The sequence below is a fragment of the Bombyx mori genome, chromosome 5 (assembly GCF_030269925.1).
Source record: "Bombyx mori chromosome 5, ASM3026992v2".
NCBI classification, from domain to species: Eukaryota; Metazoa; Arthropoda; class Insecta; order Lepidoptera; family Bombycidae; genus Bombyx; species Bombyx mori.
Genome location: NC_085111.1, coordinates 9,223,459 through 9,242,219, shown reverse-complemented (window position 1 = coordinate 9,242,219; position 18,761 = coordinate 9,223,459). Strand labels below are relative to the sequence as shown.

The 18,761-nt window shown below is 35.5% G+C and overlaps 3 protein-coding genes across 3 annotated transcripts; 1 reads left to right on the top strand and 2 right to left on the bottom strand.

Annotated features, from left to right (window-relative positions):
• Positions 1 to 5,451: 5,451 nt before the first annotated feature.
• LOC733044 (legumaturain) lies at positions 5,452 to 6,959 on the bottom strand. The gene is given in 4 exon segments (NM_001047036.1): positions 5,452 to 5,864; positions 5,999 to 6,172; positions 6,264 to 6,458; positions 6,609 to 6,959. Coding segments are annotated over 4 exon segments (720 nt in total). The 5' UTR covers positions 6,729 to 6,959; the 3' UTR covers positions 5,452 to 5,633.
• A 589-nt stretch (positions 6,960 to 7,548) lies between these two features.
• On the bottom strand, positions 7,549 to 13,143 carry Rbm17 (RNA binding motif protein 17; the record flags this gene model as incomplete). The annotated part of the gene is given in 7 exon segments (NM_001046976.1): positions 7,549 to 7,828; positions 8,153 to 8,250; positions 8,693 to 8,843; positions 9,994 to 10,197; positions 10,976 to 11,091; positions 11,966 to 12,146; positions 12,699 to 13,143. Coding segments are annotated over 7 exon segments (1,179 nt in total). The 3' UTR covers positions 7,549 to 7,555.
• Positions 13,144 to 13,535: 392 nt separating this feature from the next.
• On the top strand, positions 13,536 to 18,393 carry LOC134198921 (uncharacterized). The gene is made up of 3 exons (XM_062668677.1): positions 13,536 to 13,756; positions 14,209 to 14,448; positions 18,096 to 18,393. Exons 1-3 carry the CDS (start codon positions 13,628 to 13,630, stop codon positions 18,195 to 18,197), a joined length of 471 nt encoding a protein of 156 aa, XP_062524661.1. The 5' UTR covers positions 13,536 to 13,627; the 3' UTR covers positions 18,198 to 18,393.
• The last annotated feature ends 368 nt before the right edge of the window (positions 18,394 to 18,761 follow it).

The window sequence follows — 18,761 nt, the reverse complement described above, 5'->3', positions numbered from 1 at the left end:
AGTATATATGCAATATAATTTCAGCCAAATGGCGGCCGCGACTCCGCTGTAAGTGGTGTATCCTGGTGGACCCATTTTGTATGATATCGTCGCATAAATGGGGCTCAATATCGCGAAGAGCGCGAGTTACGTTGGCTTTCAGGGCGGCAATAGACTGTAGTTTGTCTGCATAGACTAAAGATTTCACGTAGCTCCACAAAAAGTAGTCGAACGGTGTTAAGTCACACGATCTCGTTGGCCAGTTGATGTCGCCACCACGCGAAATGACGAAGCCTTCAAATTTCTAATCCAATAAATTTAATGTTTCCCGTGCTGTATGGGAAGTGTCGCTGTCCTGTTGGGACTGCATGTTTGTGAGATCCATACCATCTATCCTAGGCTACAAAAAGTTTGTTATCATCACCCGATATCGGTCGCCATTGACAGTGAACGCGGCTCCTTACGCGTCAGTGTAGAGGCACCTGAAGAATGTCCCGTGTATTTTCATCGCTCATTTGGAGCCGGCAATTTTGTTTATTAACAAATCCACTCAACCAGAAGTGAGTCTTATTACTGAAGATGGTTTCTTTCCGAAAGCAGGGCCAGCAGCCAAATGCTCTAAAGTCCAATCAGCGAATGCACGGCGCTCTCTGTGGTCGCTGGGTTTTAACTCTTGGATTAATTGTAATTTGTATGGATGAAAACCCAAGTTTCGACGCAAAATCCGCCAAGTTGATGTCGCAGAAAGACCCAGCTCTTGCGCACGACCTGGAATGGACTATCTGGGTTTTTATCGCAATCTGTCCCGAACGGCAACATTCTTTATCGATCTTGAGTTTCTTTGACGTGCGGGTACTGTTTCATAAACCAACAACCCGGTTGTCTCAAAAAATTTCATTAAACGACGGATTGTGGACTCTGCAGGATAGCCTTGGACGCCATAAATTATGACGCAATGTACAGAGCGTTATGCAAATAGAGCACTGATTTTATTATTAGGTATCAATTTTAACAATTTCTACGCTTTGCTGAAACGTGGAGCGTTCCATTGTAAAATGTCACGACTATATATGTTCATGCCAAATTTGACACCTATCACTTTACCAAGATAGCCGCTATGAGCTATCAAAGTTCGCGCGTCCAATTGAAAAACCCTTTATTATAGGTAAGAACACTACCTTGCGTATCGCCGGTAAAAGAATAGCATGAAAGCCCTTATAGTCTAAGAAGTAGGTTGTGTTTAATAACAATTTATATAATTTAAGCACGAATAAAATTAAACACGAATAATTTAATAAAAATCCTGAGTGCTCTGAACGTCAGTTATTCAGTACAAATCTAGGCGGTAACCTAGCTTAATTTAAAAAAGGGTAAAGTAAATAAAAAATCAAATCACTTTCACAACTTTATTAATTGATATACTTTAATGTGAAAAACGAATGAGAAAAACGCCCGTCGAAATTTGTAAAATGATTTAGGAAATATCACAAACGAAAATCTGTCTTGTACTATAGATATATTACTTATTTAGTCCACCCATGCTTACCCCAGTAACTTATTTCGATAACTAGTGTTATATGACTAAACCTCACAAAAACGTTAAGTATTTTTAAGTACATTAACTTCTTTTATATGTATTTCAATTCCCAAAAATACATTTGAAAAAAAGAATACTGAGAAATGAAATACCTATCACTATGTAATCAAAACGGATTCCTTGACAATTTTAGTCAAATCGTATTAATATGTATATTGTAAAAAAAGTGTACAAACACGTATTATGCGCGATTTCTAAGGTTTATAGATGGAAGAAATTAATAAAAAAGAGCTTAAAACTATTCATTGCCATTTTTGGAGATCCATTTTCTATCTTCTACTATGCATTTTCTGAACTAAAAATACATTATATAGACGATTTGATATTAAAAATAAATTTAAATAAAGTACTATAAAAATAAATATATAATAACTATGTATAATAAAAGGATGGGACGGTCGACATTTGTCGGGCATGCCACCGTCCGAGAGAGACTATTAGACATCTTGTTTCTGGCTGTTCTCGTTTTGCTAATGGCGAGTACCTACTTGAATAAACATAACAAAGTTGCTAGGATTATCCATCAACAACTTGTTCTCAAATACACTTTTCTTGATTATGCTGCTGCTGTACCTTATTATCAATACCAACCTCAGCCAATTCTTGAAAATGGTCATGTTACGCTCTAATGGGACCGATCTATTATCACGGATAGGTATATTGTTGCATTGGCAGGCATTGCATTTTCAGGCTTATTGAATACTGATAATGTGATAAGTAGGCTTGTCGAGCAGTGTTGGTTGATATTACCATTCCTCATGACTAGAACCTCGTGAAGGCAGAAAAGGACAAATTAATAAAATATTTAGACCTGGCCCACGAGACTACCGCCATGTAGCATGTTAATATAACCATCATTGTTCCAATAGTTGTGTCGGTACACGGTTTGATAGCGAAACACCTTAAGAAACTATCGTTATCCAGCTGGGTTAGGAGCCTGATACAGAAGACAGTTATCTTCAATACTGCACGTATTGTGAGTAGGTTTTTCATTTTGTAGTCCTAACCACCGGTAACTTGCGTCGTAGACACAGCCATCAGAGGCAATCTATTTTTATATAGTGTTTTTTAAAAATTGTAATTTTAATTTCTTTTAAATCTTAAAAATCTTAAATCTTAAAAAATATTGTATAATCAATAAGATTTTAAATTAACATAATAATTAAAGATTATAATCAATTAGTTTCATAAAAAAGGTGAAAATAACATAAAATTGATTTTACGATCAAAAAATATAGAAAAAATGTTCATACTCGAAAGAAAATTGATTAATTGAAGTTCAGTCGCAGTGAGGGAAAGCACAACCAAGGAACAACTTATCAAGTCTAAATATAAATTAAGAAATTTTGGTACTAATTACAAATTACAATTTTATACAGAAATATTTCGTTGACATTTAAAAACATTGTACGAAATTTACTGTTTAATTCTGGATTTGAAACATTCTATAAATCAATCAATACCGTAATCAGAATAACAAAGTATTTTAATTACGACAAAAGCAAAGATTAATTTAAAAAAAACCCATAGCTTATAAAAAGAAAGGTTGATTTGAACGTGTATTACGATACCGGGTTATCCGATAAGCGATTTAGGGTCATAGCACACATATCAACTCGAAAAGCGATCGTCACGGTATCGCCTTTCGTTTCCGTCAAACAGCGTAACCAAAGTGGATTAGCAGCTCCGATATGTCGGTTACAGCTAGGCGACGCGGACGCCGCGCTTACTCCAGGCAGGCCGCGGAAGATATAACACGGGCAATGGTGGAAGAAGAAACGCAAGCGCGGCCGCCCAAAACACGTCGTCTCGGATCCTCCCGATCCACTAACGGTGCTTCTAGGTACTTCAAGCACCGGTCACCGTTCTCGTCGAACCCGTCGCTTGCGACGAAAGGCTCGACGAGTAAATTGACTGAGTTTCTCGCCGGATCTTCTCAATGGGTCGCGATTCCGATCCGGTGGTAGATTCTGCGAAGCACGACTCTTGCTAGGGTTCGTGTTAGCATCGTCGTCAGTTGAGCCCCGTGAGCTCACTTACTAGTTACGGTTACGCTGGAATAGCGGCTCCAGGCTACCAGCTTAGGTAGGAAAAAAAAAAAAGCGGCGACCGACAGACGTAAACGCGGGGATTGCTAGTTGGCCACGTGTCACACCATGGATCGTACTTATACCGAAAGGAATCATTTACGTTACGATTTAAATTAATGTGCTTTTGCGTATGAAGTTTCATACAAAGAATATTAAATGGCACGAGTTGATACGGTTACGATCCCTTTCAGAGTTGATATGTTTGCTATGACCCTAAATAAGAATATATTTACGCTTAATTTCCTTTTAGAGTAGCGTGAGCGAGTTTTGAATTAACCTTTACATTGTTTTCATATTTGTTTTCTGTTTATTTTTAATACAAATATATTGAAAATCTATTTCAGTGCCTCATTCAATCGTGTTAATTTACTTTGTTTTCGTAATTAACATTTAAAAAACTTCAAAGTTTATTTAAGCACAGAAACTCGTCAAGATTATAAAAACAAAAAAAAAGAATGAAAATGAGGTATCAAACAAATAAGAAAATGGTACTAAGCTGAGCTTCACCTATTTGTACATTAAAGCGATAATTAATGATATCCACATTGAAACATGACATTCACATATAAAAAATGTAGAAAAGACTTTTAAAAATTTTGGGTAATACCTACCAATGAGTGTTTTTTTAATACTAGGTGTATTAAAAAAAAAACTATTGTTATTTAGTTATTAATTAGTGAAAACAGGTGTGATTATAGAAACCTTACCTAAAATGCTAACAAGATCGGAGAACCTAGTTTCATCGTAATGAATGTTTAATGGATAGAAGGCAATCATTTATTTTTATTTCGATTTTGACAAGCAGCTTAAAACAATAACAGCAATATTCTAATTATGTTCTGCTAGGCTTTTTGTTCCTGCAGCATAATGCGAATACACTAATTCATATAAAAACACAAAATACAAATTATAACTGTTTCACAACCATCCATTTGTTAGTAAATGCCATGTTGAATTGTGTTAACTGTCAGAATTCATAAACAGCTCCTACAAAATATTAGATAAAATAAATAAGCAAACAATCAATTTTCTCGAGCTCTTCAATGAGCTCGGCTAACTTCGTGCTACGACAGAGCCTAGCCAATGGAGGCGCGCATAGACACCATTTTACACTTACCAACCAGCCTTCTTGAAGAGCAGTGCCTCCGTCCTAAGAACTGTCATTCGTTTTCGTTTGCTAACGTCAAGAGAAGATTTCTAAATTGTTCTAAGACAAGAAAGCATAATTCCATTAACTCGATCACCCTATTCGCCCCTATGATGTCTAATGATGGTGTTAATAATGCAGTTTTCCAACTTATATATATACATATATCCATATAAAAATTTAGCCTTTCTGGAATCTACTTGAGTTTAACCAAAAATAATATTACAAATGCTTTGTCTTAATAGTAATACTTTCTGTGTGAATCCTTAAAAATAAAAATCTATATCTATTCTGAAAAATTAAGTACATAATAATTTTATTTGCAATAGTGTAATTTAAATTATGTCTTGATTGTATTTGACTTTCAAAGTTCTGTTGCATTATTGTCCCTATTTATTTTACAATTACAATATACCAGTAAACAACTATATGGACTCAAGCCTTCATCAGTCAAAAATTAGATTATATTTTGAAGACCATATACATCACATTTCAATAAATTTCAAAACAAATGAAGTCAACTAATATCTAGAATTCCAATTTTGGTTTAGAAGCATTTTTATATTCTCTCTCTCTAGAAATTTCATATAATTAATCAAGCTTATGTTGTAGATTGATTTAAGCAACAAGATTTTCCTGAAGTTATAGAATTTCAGATATAAGTAACCCTTAATGGGCAATCTATATGCTCAATGTACTTTAACCTAGTTTAAAAATCCACAGCTGATATTGTCACTGCATTGTGTCTCCGTTCATTCTGAACTCCCAATCTTCATAGTGTCTGATGATTGATTCTCATAGGTCTTAACATCATAATTTGTCACAAGCAAGGTGGCGGCAGCGGTATGTCAATTAGTTTGCAGATCTCCAGAAGGAAATTCTTCAGTATTGCAGGTTGATTACTTCTGGAGCCATTTAATATTACAGTTGGTATAAAAGTTGGATTTAAAATGTGTGTGTCATCACCATGCTTCTTCAATAATTCTGACCCGTGATCTGTATTTGCACAGTTACTTATTGGATCAGAGTCTATATTCATTGATTTTGAGCACTGTAAAATATAATAATATTATTAAATAAGAAATTGGCAAACAGTATTGTTCCATTGCACAGTGTTTAGCATAGTATAGCTGTAATTGTATTTTCTTATGAATTGAATTACAGGAGCTAGTAATAAAAAAATACCCTTTGAAGAGCTTCATCAGCGTCATTATTATCTGTGATCATACATGTGGTAAATTTCACAGCCTTAGTCATATTACTCACAGCCTCTATTGAACAAGAATGTATTTTATTAGCATAGCACTCTTCTTCACCATGCTGACATGAAAATATGTACTTTCCATTGATTTCTTTGGTCTGTAAATAAATTTTATTTTCTAGTGAATTTTGTGTAATTCAATCTTAAAGCATCCTTATCCTTTAATATGTTAGTTATTGTTTAACATACCGTCGCTTTGCCATAAGGAACTAAAGTCACATCTAGGAACTCTGAAAGCTTTTCTGTCACCGGTGCTAAATTTTTGACAAAAAAATATTTTGAGTCAGGACATAGAGCCTCATAGTACACTCGCACCTTCACTTTATCCTGCTTGTGCTTGTTATATTTATCATCTTCGAGCTCCAATATGTCGGTATCTACGCTCTTTAAAAAGAGAAGATAAAAAATTATAATTTAAATAAATCAGTTTATATTTAATTTTTCTGTTAACATTATTAATTTAAATAAAAAACTGTTATCTAGAAAATTCAATTGATAACAATGCTTACTTTCAAAACGTTTATCATAACTTACCTCTGAAAACAGAGCTACAGGTTTTTCTGGTATTAGTCGAAAAAACTGCCACATAATCAAACTCAAAAGCACAAGCACGATTATTCTGTATCTATTGCAGTGATAGAATGCCATTTTCATTCATTGAAGTCTTTCGAACACTTTATTAAGCTATTTTTATCAAGATCTGATCTTTCTCAGCCTCTAAATCGTAGTATTTTGAAAAAATATGTTATCATTTTATTGATACCTCACAATGGGTAATCTACATATTAACAAACTCAATGCACGACTGCCAACAATTGCTCATATTTTTTTTGTCATATTTTTGGTATGATATTAAACATCATTACGAAATGTTAAAGCCCTGAAAATACGAATACCAAAGTGGTACATACATACATACATGAATTAATGTTTTTTTTATTCTTGGCTTGAATTCGGTACGATAAATAACCTATCAATTTTGCACAAGTGACAACTGACAAATTGTTTGACAACATGCATGATTTTTTTAAGGGATTTTATGACCTGGTAATTAAGACCTTTAGGTCAAATCTTATTTAATTTATATTCTTATTTTTATGAAAAAAGATAATATGAAGTGAAATGAAATGAGATAATATGGTATGAAATATAATCTCAGTAAAATAGCTGTCATTTACTGAGACTTTTTGGAGGATCCCGAGAAGTTACGTTCTGCGACTTTATTTGATTTTTCCACATTTGTGCACTTTCACAGATACTAAACAGTTAATAAACCACCGTTATTACACATTGAAACCTGAAGAAACACTAAACAGACAAAATAAAACAACTTGGATTTTCTTCTAACTTGGTGCTCTCGTCAAACCAAGGATAAAGAAACGTGAAAATTATGGTAAGAACCCATTAAATAATAATGTTTATAATTAGTTTTGCGTTAGGGTTAAAATAAACTTACAACAAGTATTTACATATTATTTATTTCATTCTATCAATTGTAGTGAATTAAACTTTTCTACGTCATAGAAACCAGCTTTAACTTGTCTCCCACCGAAGAAACGTCCATTAAGATCAACTACTGCTTTAATAGCACTTTCAATTCGTTTGAATTCAACAAATATTCTAACTGCTTCATCTGACGGTACATTCGGCATTTCAAAAATGAGCACTTTGACTACTTCTCCATATTTTGTGTTGCATTCATCTTTGACTTCGGGCTCTAGTTCTTCGTCAACATCGCCTGGACCAACCATATTCTGTAAGAACATTTATTTTAGTAAATTGGTGGCGGAGCTGTTATGTTTAATGATGATATTAAGTTCTAAGACGAAAGCATTTAATCTTCTTAATGGCGATTGGTGAGTTGAGTTTTGCTTGAGTAAATGCCACTGCGGCCTTGAAACAGCTCAAACTTCAAAACAACATAAATCGGAATGCATGATTGCGTCGCAATGGAGATATCCATTTTACATACGTACAGAGTAGTCAAACAACATGTAAATTGCAATGTAAACTAATAAATAAATTCGAATTCGAAGTTGAAATTGTAATGTTATTTTAGGCTAATTAGGTTAACTTACTCTAAGCAATACAACTTTGCTTGGTGTCTTCATTATTTCAGTTATTGATGGCTCGTTTCTTGACAGAAGCGGTGAATTAGATGATGTATTTGGCGAATCTAGAATTGAAATATTATTGAAAGGAAGTAAATTCAAATATTACGATATTCCGAAAATGGCAAGAATAGTGGAATAAAGTACAAAAAATTCTGAAAACCAAGAGAAGCGAATAATAATGGTGCAATATATCCCTTTAGCTTATTTTCCCCCAATTCACAGTATTACCACAATTTCGAAACAATAACTGGTCATTTTATTTGTATTTCGATGTTGCCACTACATAAAAAACAATATTCCAACAAATAATATCAATACATACATACATTGAAGCAATAATTTTAACAATAGATACATAGCATTGCCTTATCAAATATGGTGTAAACAAGGATTAATTATGTCAATATTATTATTGTTTTATTAACAAGTAGAATATCAATTCTAGTATAGCTCATGTTTTTGTGTTAATTTATATTGTTTGATAATATTGTTAAATTCACCAACCTGGTCCAGCGGGCGCTTGCATTGTAAAGCCTGGTGGTGGCATCACGTTATTGTCTTTCTCATGAATAATTCGACCACCGCGTTTTGAAGTCTTCTCGACTTGCAAGGCCACCGACATTCCTTGTTCTTTTTTACCCAACCCTTGACCCTCCTGTAATACAGTTTATTATAATTGTTAGTTTAATTTAAACTTAAAAAAATATTACAATATCTATATTATTATGTATTCATATTCTCATTACCATTTACCCTAAAAAATTTTTAACTTTACCACTTTTTTAACCAGTTATTTTAGTGACATTCGACATTCTGACATGGCGTCAAGGTCGCTCGGCTGGCGATCTTCTTGTATACCTTACTCACAGATGGCCTGAAGCCTTGAAAAGCAAGGGCGAGGCTCACGCTGTAAGCCTTAACATCGCGAAGGTCTTCGACAAGGTCTGTTTTATGTCATTTCTATTAATTATACCAGCTTACGGAATCCCCGAGGGACTCTGCAATTGGATTGAAACTTTTTGAAGGGGTGGTGCATAACAGTCCCCGTAGACAGCTGCTACTCTGATACCATAACTATTAACGCTGGCCTTCCACAAAATTCAGTGATCTCCCCCACGCTTTTCACCATGCATTTTTATGCGAATAGCACGGGGGTTGGGCGATATATTGGTCAATAGTCTCTCTCGCAGCGTGTTGCAGGAGAGACGATCAAAACTTCTGTCTGAAGTGAAGAAATCTCTTGGGCGAGTCTCCAAGTAGGGTGAATTGAACTTATTGAATTCAACCTATTGAAGACACAGGTTTGCGGCGTTCACTTTGAAAAAGGATCCTTTTGTCATGGGCCCGCCATTCCAAGGAGTATTCCTACTACCTTTCTTGAGTATTGGAATACTTCGAGTCAACGTTTCGGGCGATGTCCAATATTGCAGTCATTTGGAAGGCAAAGCCAAGTTAACGTAAAAAATGCTGAGAGTCCCCAACAGGGCGAGGCGGTACTTTACGCCTGGACAAAGACTTGCTTTACAAAACACTAGGCCGGCGTTCCATGAAGTAGCGCCCCATAGTGCTTTTTCCAAAGATCTCTTCTGCCACTTACCATCTGATTTGGGAGTGAGCTCCCCTCTACGGTGTTTCCTGAATGTAATGACATGTCCTTCTTCATGCAAAGTTTATGGAGAGTACTCCACGGAGGGCAGTGGGTCCGCTGTGTCCTTGGCATTGCTGACAACCATGAGTTACGGTAACTACTCACCATTAGGTGAGCAGTAAGCCTGCTTACAAGGGCAATAAAAACTGTTTTTTACCTTAAATCCATATTTTGCCATTATCTTTGCAGCTACTGAACTAGCGCCATAACCACCGATGGAGAACCCAGCTGATGCGGTTGCTTGCGGTAGAGCACTAATTGGGGGTGGTGATGAAGATTCTGTAGTCAGAGAAGGTGGAGGAGCTATAGCAACTCCAGTAGCTCTCTTTGATATCTCCTCAGCTTCCTCCTCTTCAGGTTGCTACAGATCCATATTTATGATATGTATATTAGTAGTGTAATGTGCGATAAAATATCAGTGCCTCTGTTTAATATTATGTTCTTCAAGTATCAACGCTATTAGAGTAGTAGTAAAATTGTCTATGGACCGAGGTGAGTTATGACTTTGTTGATAATTTAATTACTGGTTTTAAATTATTCTTTTTAATTTCTTATGCATTTATATAGATTTTTTTTTATTTAGCACGGCAGACCAGATCATAACTCACGTGCACAGTAATATCGTGTATTGTTCCACTAAACAACTACAGCTGCCAAAGCACTTTTTGAAGAAACTTGGTGGTATAGTTTGAATCCTAATTGTAAGATTGTAATTGAATAATAAATCAGTTTTTCAGAAATTAATCAAACAATTCGGGAATATTAGACTAAAGTGATTGAGTCTTGAAATAAATAAACTCAAACTGAGATACAAGATACAAGAATGAAAAACCACACTAGTTTCTTTTTCTACCTTTACTGATAGCGTTGAGAGGCTATATCAGTTTTACCCTACGTGAGTTCTCAGAGCTCAAACTGGAGGTGTTGCTAACACTGTTCCTAGCAAGAGCAGTGCTTCGCAGAATCTACAAGCGGATCGGAAACAAGATCCACTGAGAAGAACCATAGAGAAACTCAGAGAAACTCTGTGTCTGTGAGTTCTGCACTAGTGATTTTCAGTTAAACACGTGAATATACAAAGATGTTTTTTTCACATAAGTTTCCACTAAAATTGGCCCAGAAAGTGTGAAAACAATTACCATTGCAACTAGAGTTTTCTCTGGAATTATGTCTTCATCATCACCAAACCTGCTCTTTCGTTTCCTATCCAACCTGTCTCCTCTGTCATCTGACTGAAGCCTCTTTGCTTGCAATTCTGTAATTTATAAGTATAATACTGACATTTCTTTTTAATTAATAAGAGGAATTATTTTAAAACTTATTCATATTTCTCAAAAGTAGTACAAAGTTTCAAGTGGCCCATATTAATTTGCAGCATAAATTATTGTTGTCTTGCAAATTAAAACAAAACAATGTTAGTAAACATATCATCACCAAATTCCTCATGTCCTAATGCTTACTAATGCAGTGATTCCCATTAGTAAGATGTATAGTATCATACTAATTCAAGTAAGCCTACCTGGTTAGGCTTTCAGAATTTCTTGAACACAGAATTTTAATTTACCAATGAGCAATTTAAGACCTAACGATGGGTCCACATCATCTACATTTAAATGGTTAAAGGAACAATTTGTTTTTACTGGTAGTAGGACATCTTGTGAGCCTGCATGGGGAGGTATTACCACCCTGCATATTTCTGTTGTGAAGCAATAATGCATTTCGGTTTGAAGGGTTGTGTAGTTGTACTACAGAACTGAAATTTAGGTGGCAGTTTCATTGTCAATCTCTATGGGCTCCAGTAACCAGTTAATACGAGTGTGAGTTCATCCAAGCATCTAAGCAATAAAATATTGTATTTTTACAATACTACATTTTCTGCATGGAAGTTACTAATTATCATGTTTGTGTGTATTTCGTTACAAAACCTCATGCCTGCGGAATTTGCAATACCTGCCAGTATTCAGATCAATTGCTCAAAAAGTATACTGGGCATCTTCTCCTTTAGATCAGGACAAAGTAATAAGTGTATCGAAAAGTGGCCATAACTTATATATTGAACACACTATTCCAAATTAGCACAACACACTGTGTGCCATTTGTACTTAAGCTTAAAGTAATTTAAAGACTACCTTTTGCAACTTTTTCATAATCATTAGGCCACATTGGGTCATATTCATTGGCCACATTCCAATCAAAATCACGGACATTTAGTGAAGCAGTTATTGTTTTAGGCTGAATCTTGGGACTACTAGAGTTTGATTCTTCTTCATCTTTTGATTTGCTCTTTAAATCGATGACTGGCGTTAGCACCTGGAAATGTTAGCAATTTAATATGAAAATTAACTTTCATGGCTTTTTATAATGAATCATCATCATCATCATCATTTCAGCCTATCGCCGTCCACTGCTGAACATAGGCCTCTCCAATAGATTTCCAGTGCGACCGGTTCATTGCCACCTGCATCCAACGAGACCCAGCGCTTTTTACTAGGTCGTCGGTCCATCTAGTAGGTGGCCGTCCCACACTGCGCTTGCCAGTACGTGGTCGCCACTCCAGGATCTTTCTGCCCCATCGACCGTCCTCTCTTCGTGCTATGTGGCCGGCCCATTGCCACTTCAGTTCACTAATTCTACGGGCTATGTCAGCAACCTTCGTTCTTCTACGGATCTCCTCATTTCGGATTCGATCACGTAGAGAAATGCCGAGCATAGCCCTCTCCATAGCTCGCTGCGCGACTTTGAGCCTTCTAAAAAGATCCCTAGTGAAGCACCACGTCTCCGAGCCGTAAGTCATCACTGGTAACACACATGATGAATATCACACAATGAATATCACACTCTATTTATTATCAGAAATTCAACCTGTGTGGAACGACGCAAGGCTTCTCGTTTAGGTTGTGTAACTGCTGCTTTTTTTAGTTGTAACTGTGACTGTAGTAACTTAATTCCTGAAGACCATGCCGCTACTTTTTCTGTGGTCCGTGTTTTTATCGTATCTAAGTCGTCATAAAGAGACATCTTTGATGACTGGATTGCTGCGTTTCACAAAATGCGTTATCATTAACATTAACGAATTAAAGTCAATTATGTGTTCCATACAAGCACCAAAGCCAAGTAACCACATAAATGTCGAGAATGATGAGACCACTTTGCTGGTTAAAACTAATGATTTGTTTCCTTCACAATGTTATTTTTACTAGTTTTCTATATTTCTATTTAAAACCTCAACTTTTATCTAGTGTTGCGCATGATTTTGGTTTCTTTAAAATATTAAATTGCTTAATAATATTTATGTACTACCTATTTCACCTACACAAAAATCCACAGAGTACGCTAATTTAATTGACATTAGACATCCAAGATCTATTCTAATCAATCTACGAAGAGCTAAGAACTTTCAAACATACTCATCTCATAATAGCCTATGTGAAATTATACACCATAAAATCCTATATGTACCAGATTTAAAACATTAGATTAAAACGAGTGCCGGGGGTAAAGTTAGCCGTAAATTATTTAAAGTTTAAATGAGCTTTATAGCACCTTATTCCTTATATCTGTGTTCACTTATAAGTTGAGATGGCTACTGCTGAAGAAATCCGTCTAATGGCAAAAAGTGCGAAAAAGAAGAATAACACCTACTCGAGTCAAAGAAGGTCATATTTAAAGATATATCTAACTACTAAAATCCACTATCTATTGACGTCAATCATTAGTGTCTGTTTATGTGTTTGATTTTTTGGTAAAACCTAATTGAAATTTAAGATGTTTTAAAAATAATTTGGTATATAATGGGGATAGTAACGAGTAATCACACTAGGCGTATAAGTTTTGATAATACGTTTGCGATAAATTCGGCTTTAGCATTACAAACAACTATTAAAGGCGAAACCCCTATCGTTTTCGAAAACTTAGCCACGGTAATAAAAACACTTTTTTATTATTATTTATAGTACCCACTTAAAAGTTATTATACTTGATTGATGCTTTCGAACAAAATAAATAATAATAAATGCTTGATTTAATCAACTTTAAAACTACAAAAATTATAATATCGTGTCTTCGGAAATGATGCTGATGATAATGACGATGATGTCTTCGGTAACATTATTAGAATAACAGTTTATTTAAAACCAACAAGAATGGTGGTAGGATGTTGTGAACCTGCAAGAAAATGTTCCAGTATCCCATACATTTCAATAGAGAAGTAATGCCTACTATGTTTTATTTTGAAGGTCGTTTATAAATGTCATTGAGATGTCGAAGTCTAGCTGGGTTTCAACATTTGTGGAGTAATATATGAGCTCTGATAACCCCAAGTTGACTGTGAGCTCATTAGCGTTATAAATCTACACCAGTAATTAATTTTCAGGAAACCGAAAATGAATTAGAATTTAAAGACAAACACATCCCCGGGAACAAACAACAAGGAGATGGAGATTATTGGTCTTGGAGAGTGGAGAACCTCAAAAAAGAGCATCAGCTAATCAATCAAATAATTGAAACCGAGTATGAAAAAAAAATTAATTCTATTAACAGTATTTGCGAACCACCTAAAGTTACTCACGAAAAATTATTGAAACTGAATCCATGCTTCCAAATGAGGACAAAGGTATGACTTCAAACCGATTAAAAAGAACTACAGTCAAACCTGGATAAGCGAGAGTTCAAGGGAGCACAATCCCATTCTCGCTTAAAGAGGTTTCTCACTAACCCGAGTTTCTCGCTAATGCTCCCTCTGAATTTAATTTCGCGATTTTCCGGATTCAAACGCATTCTCTACTTTAAGTTTATCACTTAATGACAGTACTTTAATTTTCCGTTATGACATGATGCAGAACAGAACTTTACTTCGCAATTGATTAACGATAAACTGAGTAAGTCCGACAAACTGGACGGTACACAGGCGCACGTGTCCATTCGAAAAAAATGCGATAAAATAACAACGTTATTTAGTTTCACAAAATAGAATAGGTTCAATATTGACGAGAAAACAATACAAAAACAATGGAAGGAAGTTCTACAAAAGTTAAGAATGAGTCATAAAATAGCAGATGTTAAATTTGTAATTAGTTTTGTCACTTGTTCCTCCTAACTAATATAAATATATAAAGCTCGACTGTCGCTTATAGAGGTATAGATAAGTAGCAGTCTCACTTACGGAAGTCTATGAGGGAAAAACGACTCTCTCTTACAGAGGTTTCTGTTTCTCGCTAATAGAGGTTTTGGGAGCTTAAAATGACGGTTCCTGGCTATTACTCTCACTTATAGAGTTTTCTCACTTATCCAGTTCTCACTTACCCAGGTTTGACTGTATTTATTTAAATTAAATAATCTTGCACCTACATTATCGTAATTATATAAATACTTTGAATTTGTTACTTACCTATTACCTCGAAAATATTTGTAACTTAAGGGTTTTAAGGGAACCATTCCGATATAAAACGGGTTAATTATAGCAATACGCACCTCACGAGACCATTGTGTGCTGCCTTAATTTAGATTGCGGGTTGACGAATACTAATTTGCATAAATAGTTACTAAAACAAAGCTTTTTGCAGAAATAAAAAATCCACTGTAAAGCATAGGTATGTACACATATTATGCATAGAATTTAGTTAAGGATATTTTTTGGGCCCTACCCACCAAACGACTTCCCTTGCACTCTCTCATTCTATGTATGTATGTACGATCCCTCCCGGGGTCAGTAACATTTCTATTGATAAGCAACTTTAGATACATGTAATTATTATTGAGTTAAGTCCATTACACGATTTTTATTTCCACTGCATGATGAAATGATTATTAGTGTTGAAGTTAGGAAAACTTGATTATGGATTGATGTTGAAAAAATTTCAAGATTTCCGGTTTCAAAGGTAGGAAATATTGATACATACCTCAACCTACCCACCTACGTTTTTTTTGTCTAATGACTACATATAGACCCTAATAATAGGTTGGGGAAAATGTTTCTTCGCATTTTTAAAAATAATTCACAACATTTTTTAATTTAGTTTATTTACATTTAACTAAAGTATGTAGGTACCATTTTGTTCGATAGCTTTTTGGCATCTTGTAGGTAGAGACATGATCCCATTGCTATAGAAATTTTGGGGCTTCTGATCAAAATACCACGACAATTGGTTTTGGCAATCTTCTCGTGGTGTTAACCTGACACTGCCTAAAGAATTCTGAAGAGACCGAAACAGGTGGAAATATGAAGGTACAAGGTTAGGACTATACAGCGGATGCATTAACACCTCCCAGCCAAGCTTTCTTAATTTTTGCTGAGTGGCTAAAGATATGTGAGGTCTAGCGTTATCATGATAAAAAACCACACCCTTTTTGTCTGCCTAGTGGTAACAGCTCATAATGAATAATGCCCTTCCAATCCCACCACACACACAGCATCACCTTGTTGCGAGTTAGCCCGGGTTTCGCCACAGTTTGTGAAGCCTGACCGGCCTTTAACCACGACCTTTTTCGCACGTTCTTGTCGTACGTGATCCACTTTTCATCACCAGTTATCAGCTTCTTCAAAAATGGTTCGGTTTCATTACGTCGTAATAAATAATCACAAATGAGTACACGGTTCATTAGGTTTCTTTCAGTGAGCTCGTGAGGTACCCAAATATCGAGCTTTTTTGTGTACGCAGTTTTTTTCAAATGCGCCAAAACTGTTTTGTGGTCAATTCCCAGTTCTTCAGCTACGTCGTAACAACTGATATGCATATCTTGCACCACTTTTTCAAAAATGGCATCCATTTTGTCCGTAATAGGGCGACCAAAGCGACGTGCATCTTTGACATCAAAATTTCCGGATTGAAAACGTTTAAACCGATTTTTTTTATTTTTTTTATTGCTTAGATGGGTGGACGAGCTCACAACCCACCTGATATTAAGTGGTTACTGGAGCCCATAGAAATCTACAACGTAAATGCGCCACCCACCTTGAGATATAAGTTCTAAGGTCTCAGTATAGTTACAACGGCTGCCCCACCCTTCAAACCGAAACGCATTACTGCTTCACGGCAGAAATAGGCGGGGCGGTGGTACCTACCCGTGCGGACTCACAAGAGGTCCTACCACCAGTAAAATTTATGCTACTCTCACAGATACTGCACTAGGTCCATAAAGATCGCAAATTTGTTTCGCGGCTTGCTTTGCATTTTTACCTTTTTTGTAGTAAAATTTTAGAATGTATCGAATTTTTTCATTAGATTCACTCATCTTGACAGTACGAAAAATAAATGAAAATCATACATTTTCCAAATTTGTATTTGGAATTATCTTCTTTAAAATTTAAACTTTTAATGATACCAAAACCAGCCAGATACAAATAGTATAGCCAAAGAGATTTTATTACAAGTTCATACATACTATAATGCGAAAAGACTTTTTCCCCAACCTAAAAAGCGCGAAAAATGCCTTGGTGTACATAGGCAATTCAGACTTCATGCCTAATCGAGGTGGAAATGGATTTAATTTTTGTACTCTGTTCAATTGTACTGTATTCAATTTAAAGATCTTTAAAGGACATTAATTAAACTAAAACAAACATGGCATTACTTTTAAAGTTGAATTAATTTGAAACTAATCATAACGCATGATGTAATTTATGACTAATCATTGGGTATTGATGTCTATAGTAATCTCATATTTTATTTTGGGCCCAAGCGGTTTTACATGTAATGAAGTTAAGCTTAGCTTAAGGCTGCCTGTCCACCGGAGCGGAGTGAGAAAGTAATGGGGAGCGGAGTTTAGTACCTACGCGACGAGTCAGTGCACACTGCAGGCGCGCCTGGCGCCCGCGCCCGCCCTAGCTTCCCCTCTCCGCTGTCTCGCTCCGCTGTCTCGCTCCGCTGTCTCGCTCCGCTATCCCGCTCCGCTTGCCGGTTTTGTATGAAATTTTAAACTACTTAATTCGCAACTAGAGAGGAGACTGTCCACTAAAGAGGAGCGGAGATTTTGTGCAATATTATTGGTTAATATTTCTCTGTTTCTCCGCTCCACTGCCTCGCTCCGCTCCAGTGGACAGGCAGCCTAATTTAGTTGTTTGCACGGCAATTTTTAATACTATTAAGTATTTCATATTACGTAATATAATAATTACTATAATATTACGTACTGTACTATAATATTACGTAATTACTTTCTGTTGTTTTGATCCAGCACCCAGCACGATACTCCAGTCGTCCAAGTAAGTTACTGTAGATATCTTAAAAGGTATATTTTACGTTATTTTTCAATATATTACAGATGATTCAATGCTACACAGAAAATCCACATCAACCTTTAAAGTGTTCGGAAGCTGTTCAGGCTTTTAGTAATTGTGTTGCATACTCAAGAGCTGAAGATTAATTCCAGTATTGCCTAGTCTAGTTTAATATTTTAGTGAAATCATTACCGACAAAAATATTTCATGAGCATATATGTTTTGAAATTTATTGTATAAAGTTACAATTTAATATTTGATCAATGTAAATAAATGTTAACTTTTTTTTAACTATTCAATATCTACGTAACTGTGTGAAAAAGAAATACGTATTTTGAATAATTTGGTGAGTTTTTATTGTTTATCCGATTGATAATATTTCCGAGAGCTGATCAGTAGCGTACAGTTAATATAAGCTATTTACAATATTTTATTTGTTTGCTACAAATTGCATGCAGTATGTACCGACCCTTCACACCATGACATCATATGCTGTAGCTGCTGTTGCCTTAATAATTAACCCATATTACACTGAGTTTGTTGTATTCGAGGTAGGTTACGAAATATTTCACAATAAAACTTAAACTACACCAAGAAATTTGCGAATGAGTTCGTTTTCAGCTTTAAGCACGGTTTTAATATGCCCTGCATTATTTTTTTCATTCTGGAGACCATGCTAGCGATTCCAGCTTCCATCAACATTCGAGGTT

What these genes read in the sequence shown, in the direction of transcription:
- LOC134198921 (XM_062668677.1), top strand. Translation starts at nt 13,628, where the DNA reads ATGGGGATAGTAACGAGTAATCACACTAGGCGTATAAGTTTTGATAAT. An exon ending in TTTTCGAAAACTTAGCCACG is followed by an intron (nt 13,757 to 14,208) that starts GTAATAAAAACA and finishes ATTAATTTTCAG; the next exon opens with GAAACCGAAAATGAATTAGA. An exon ending in GCTTCCAAATGAGGACAAAG is followed by an intron (nt 14,449 to 18,095) that starts GTATGACTTCAA and finishes AATATATTACAG; the next exon opens with ATGATTCAATGCTACACAGA.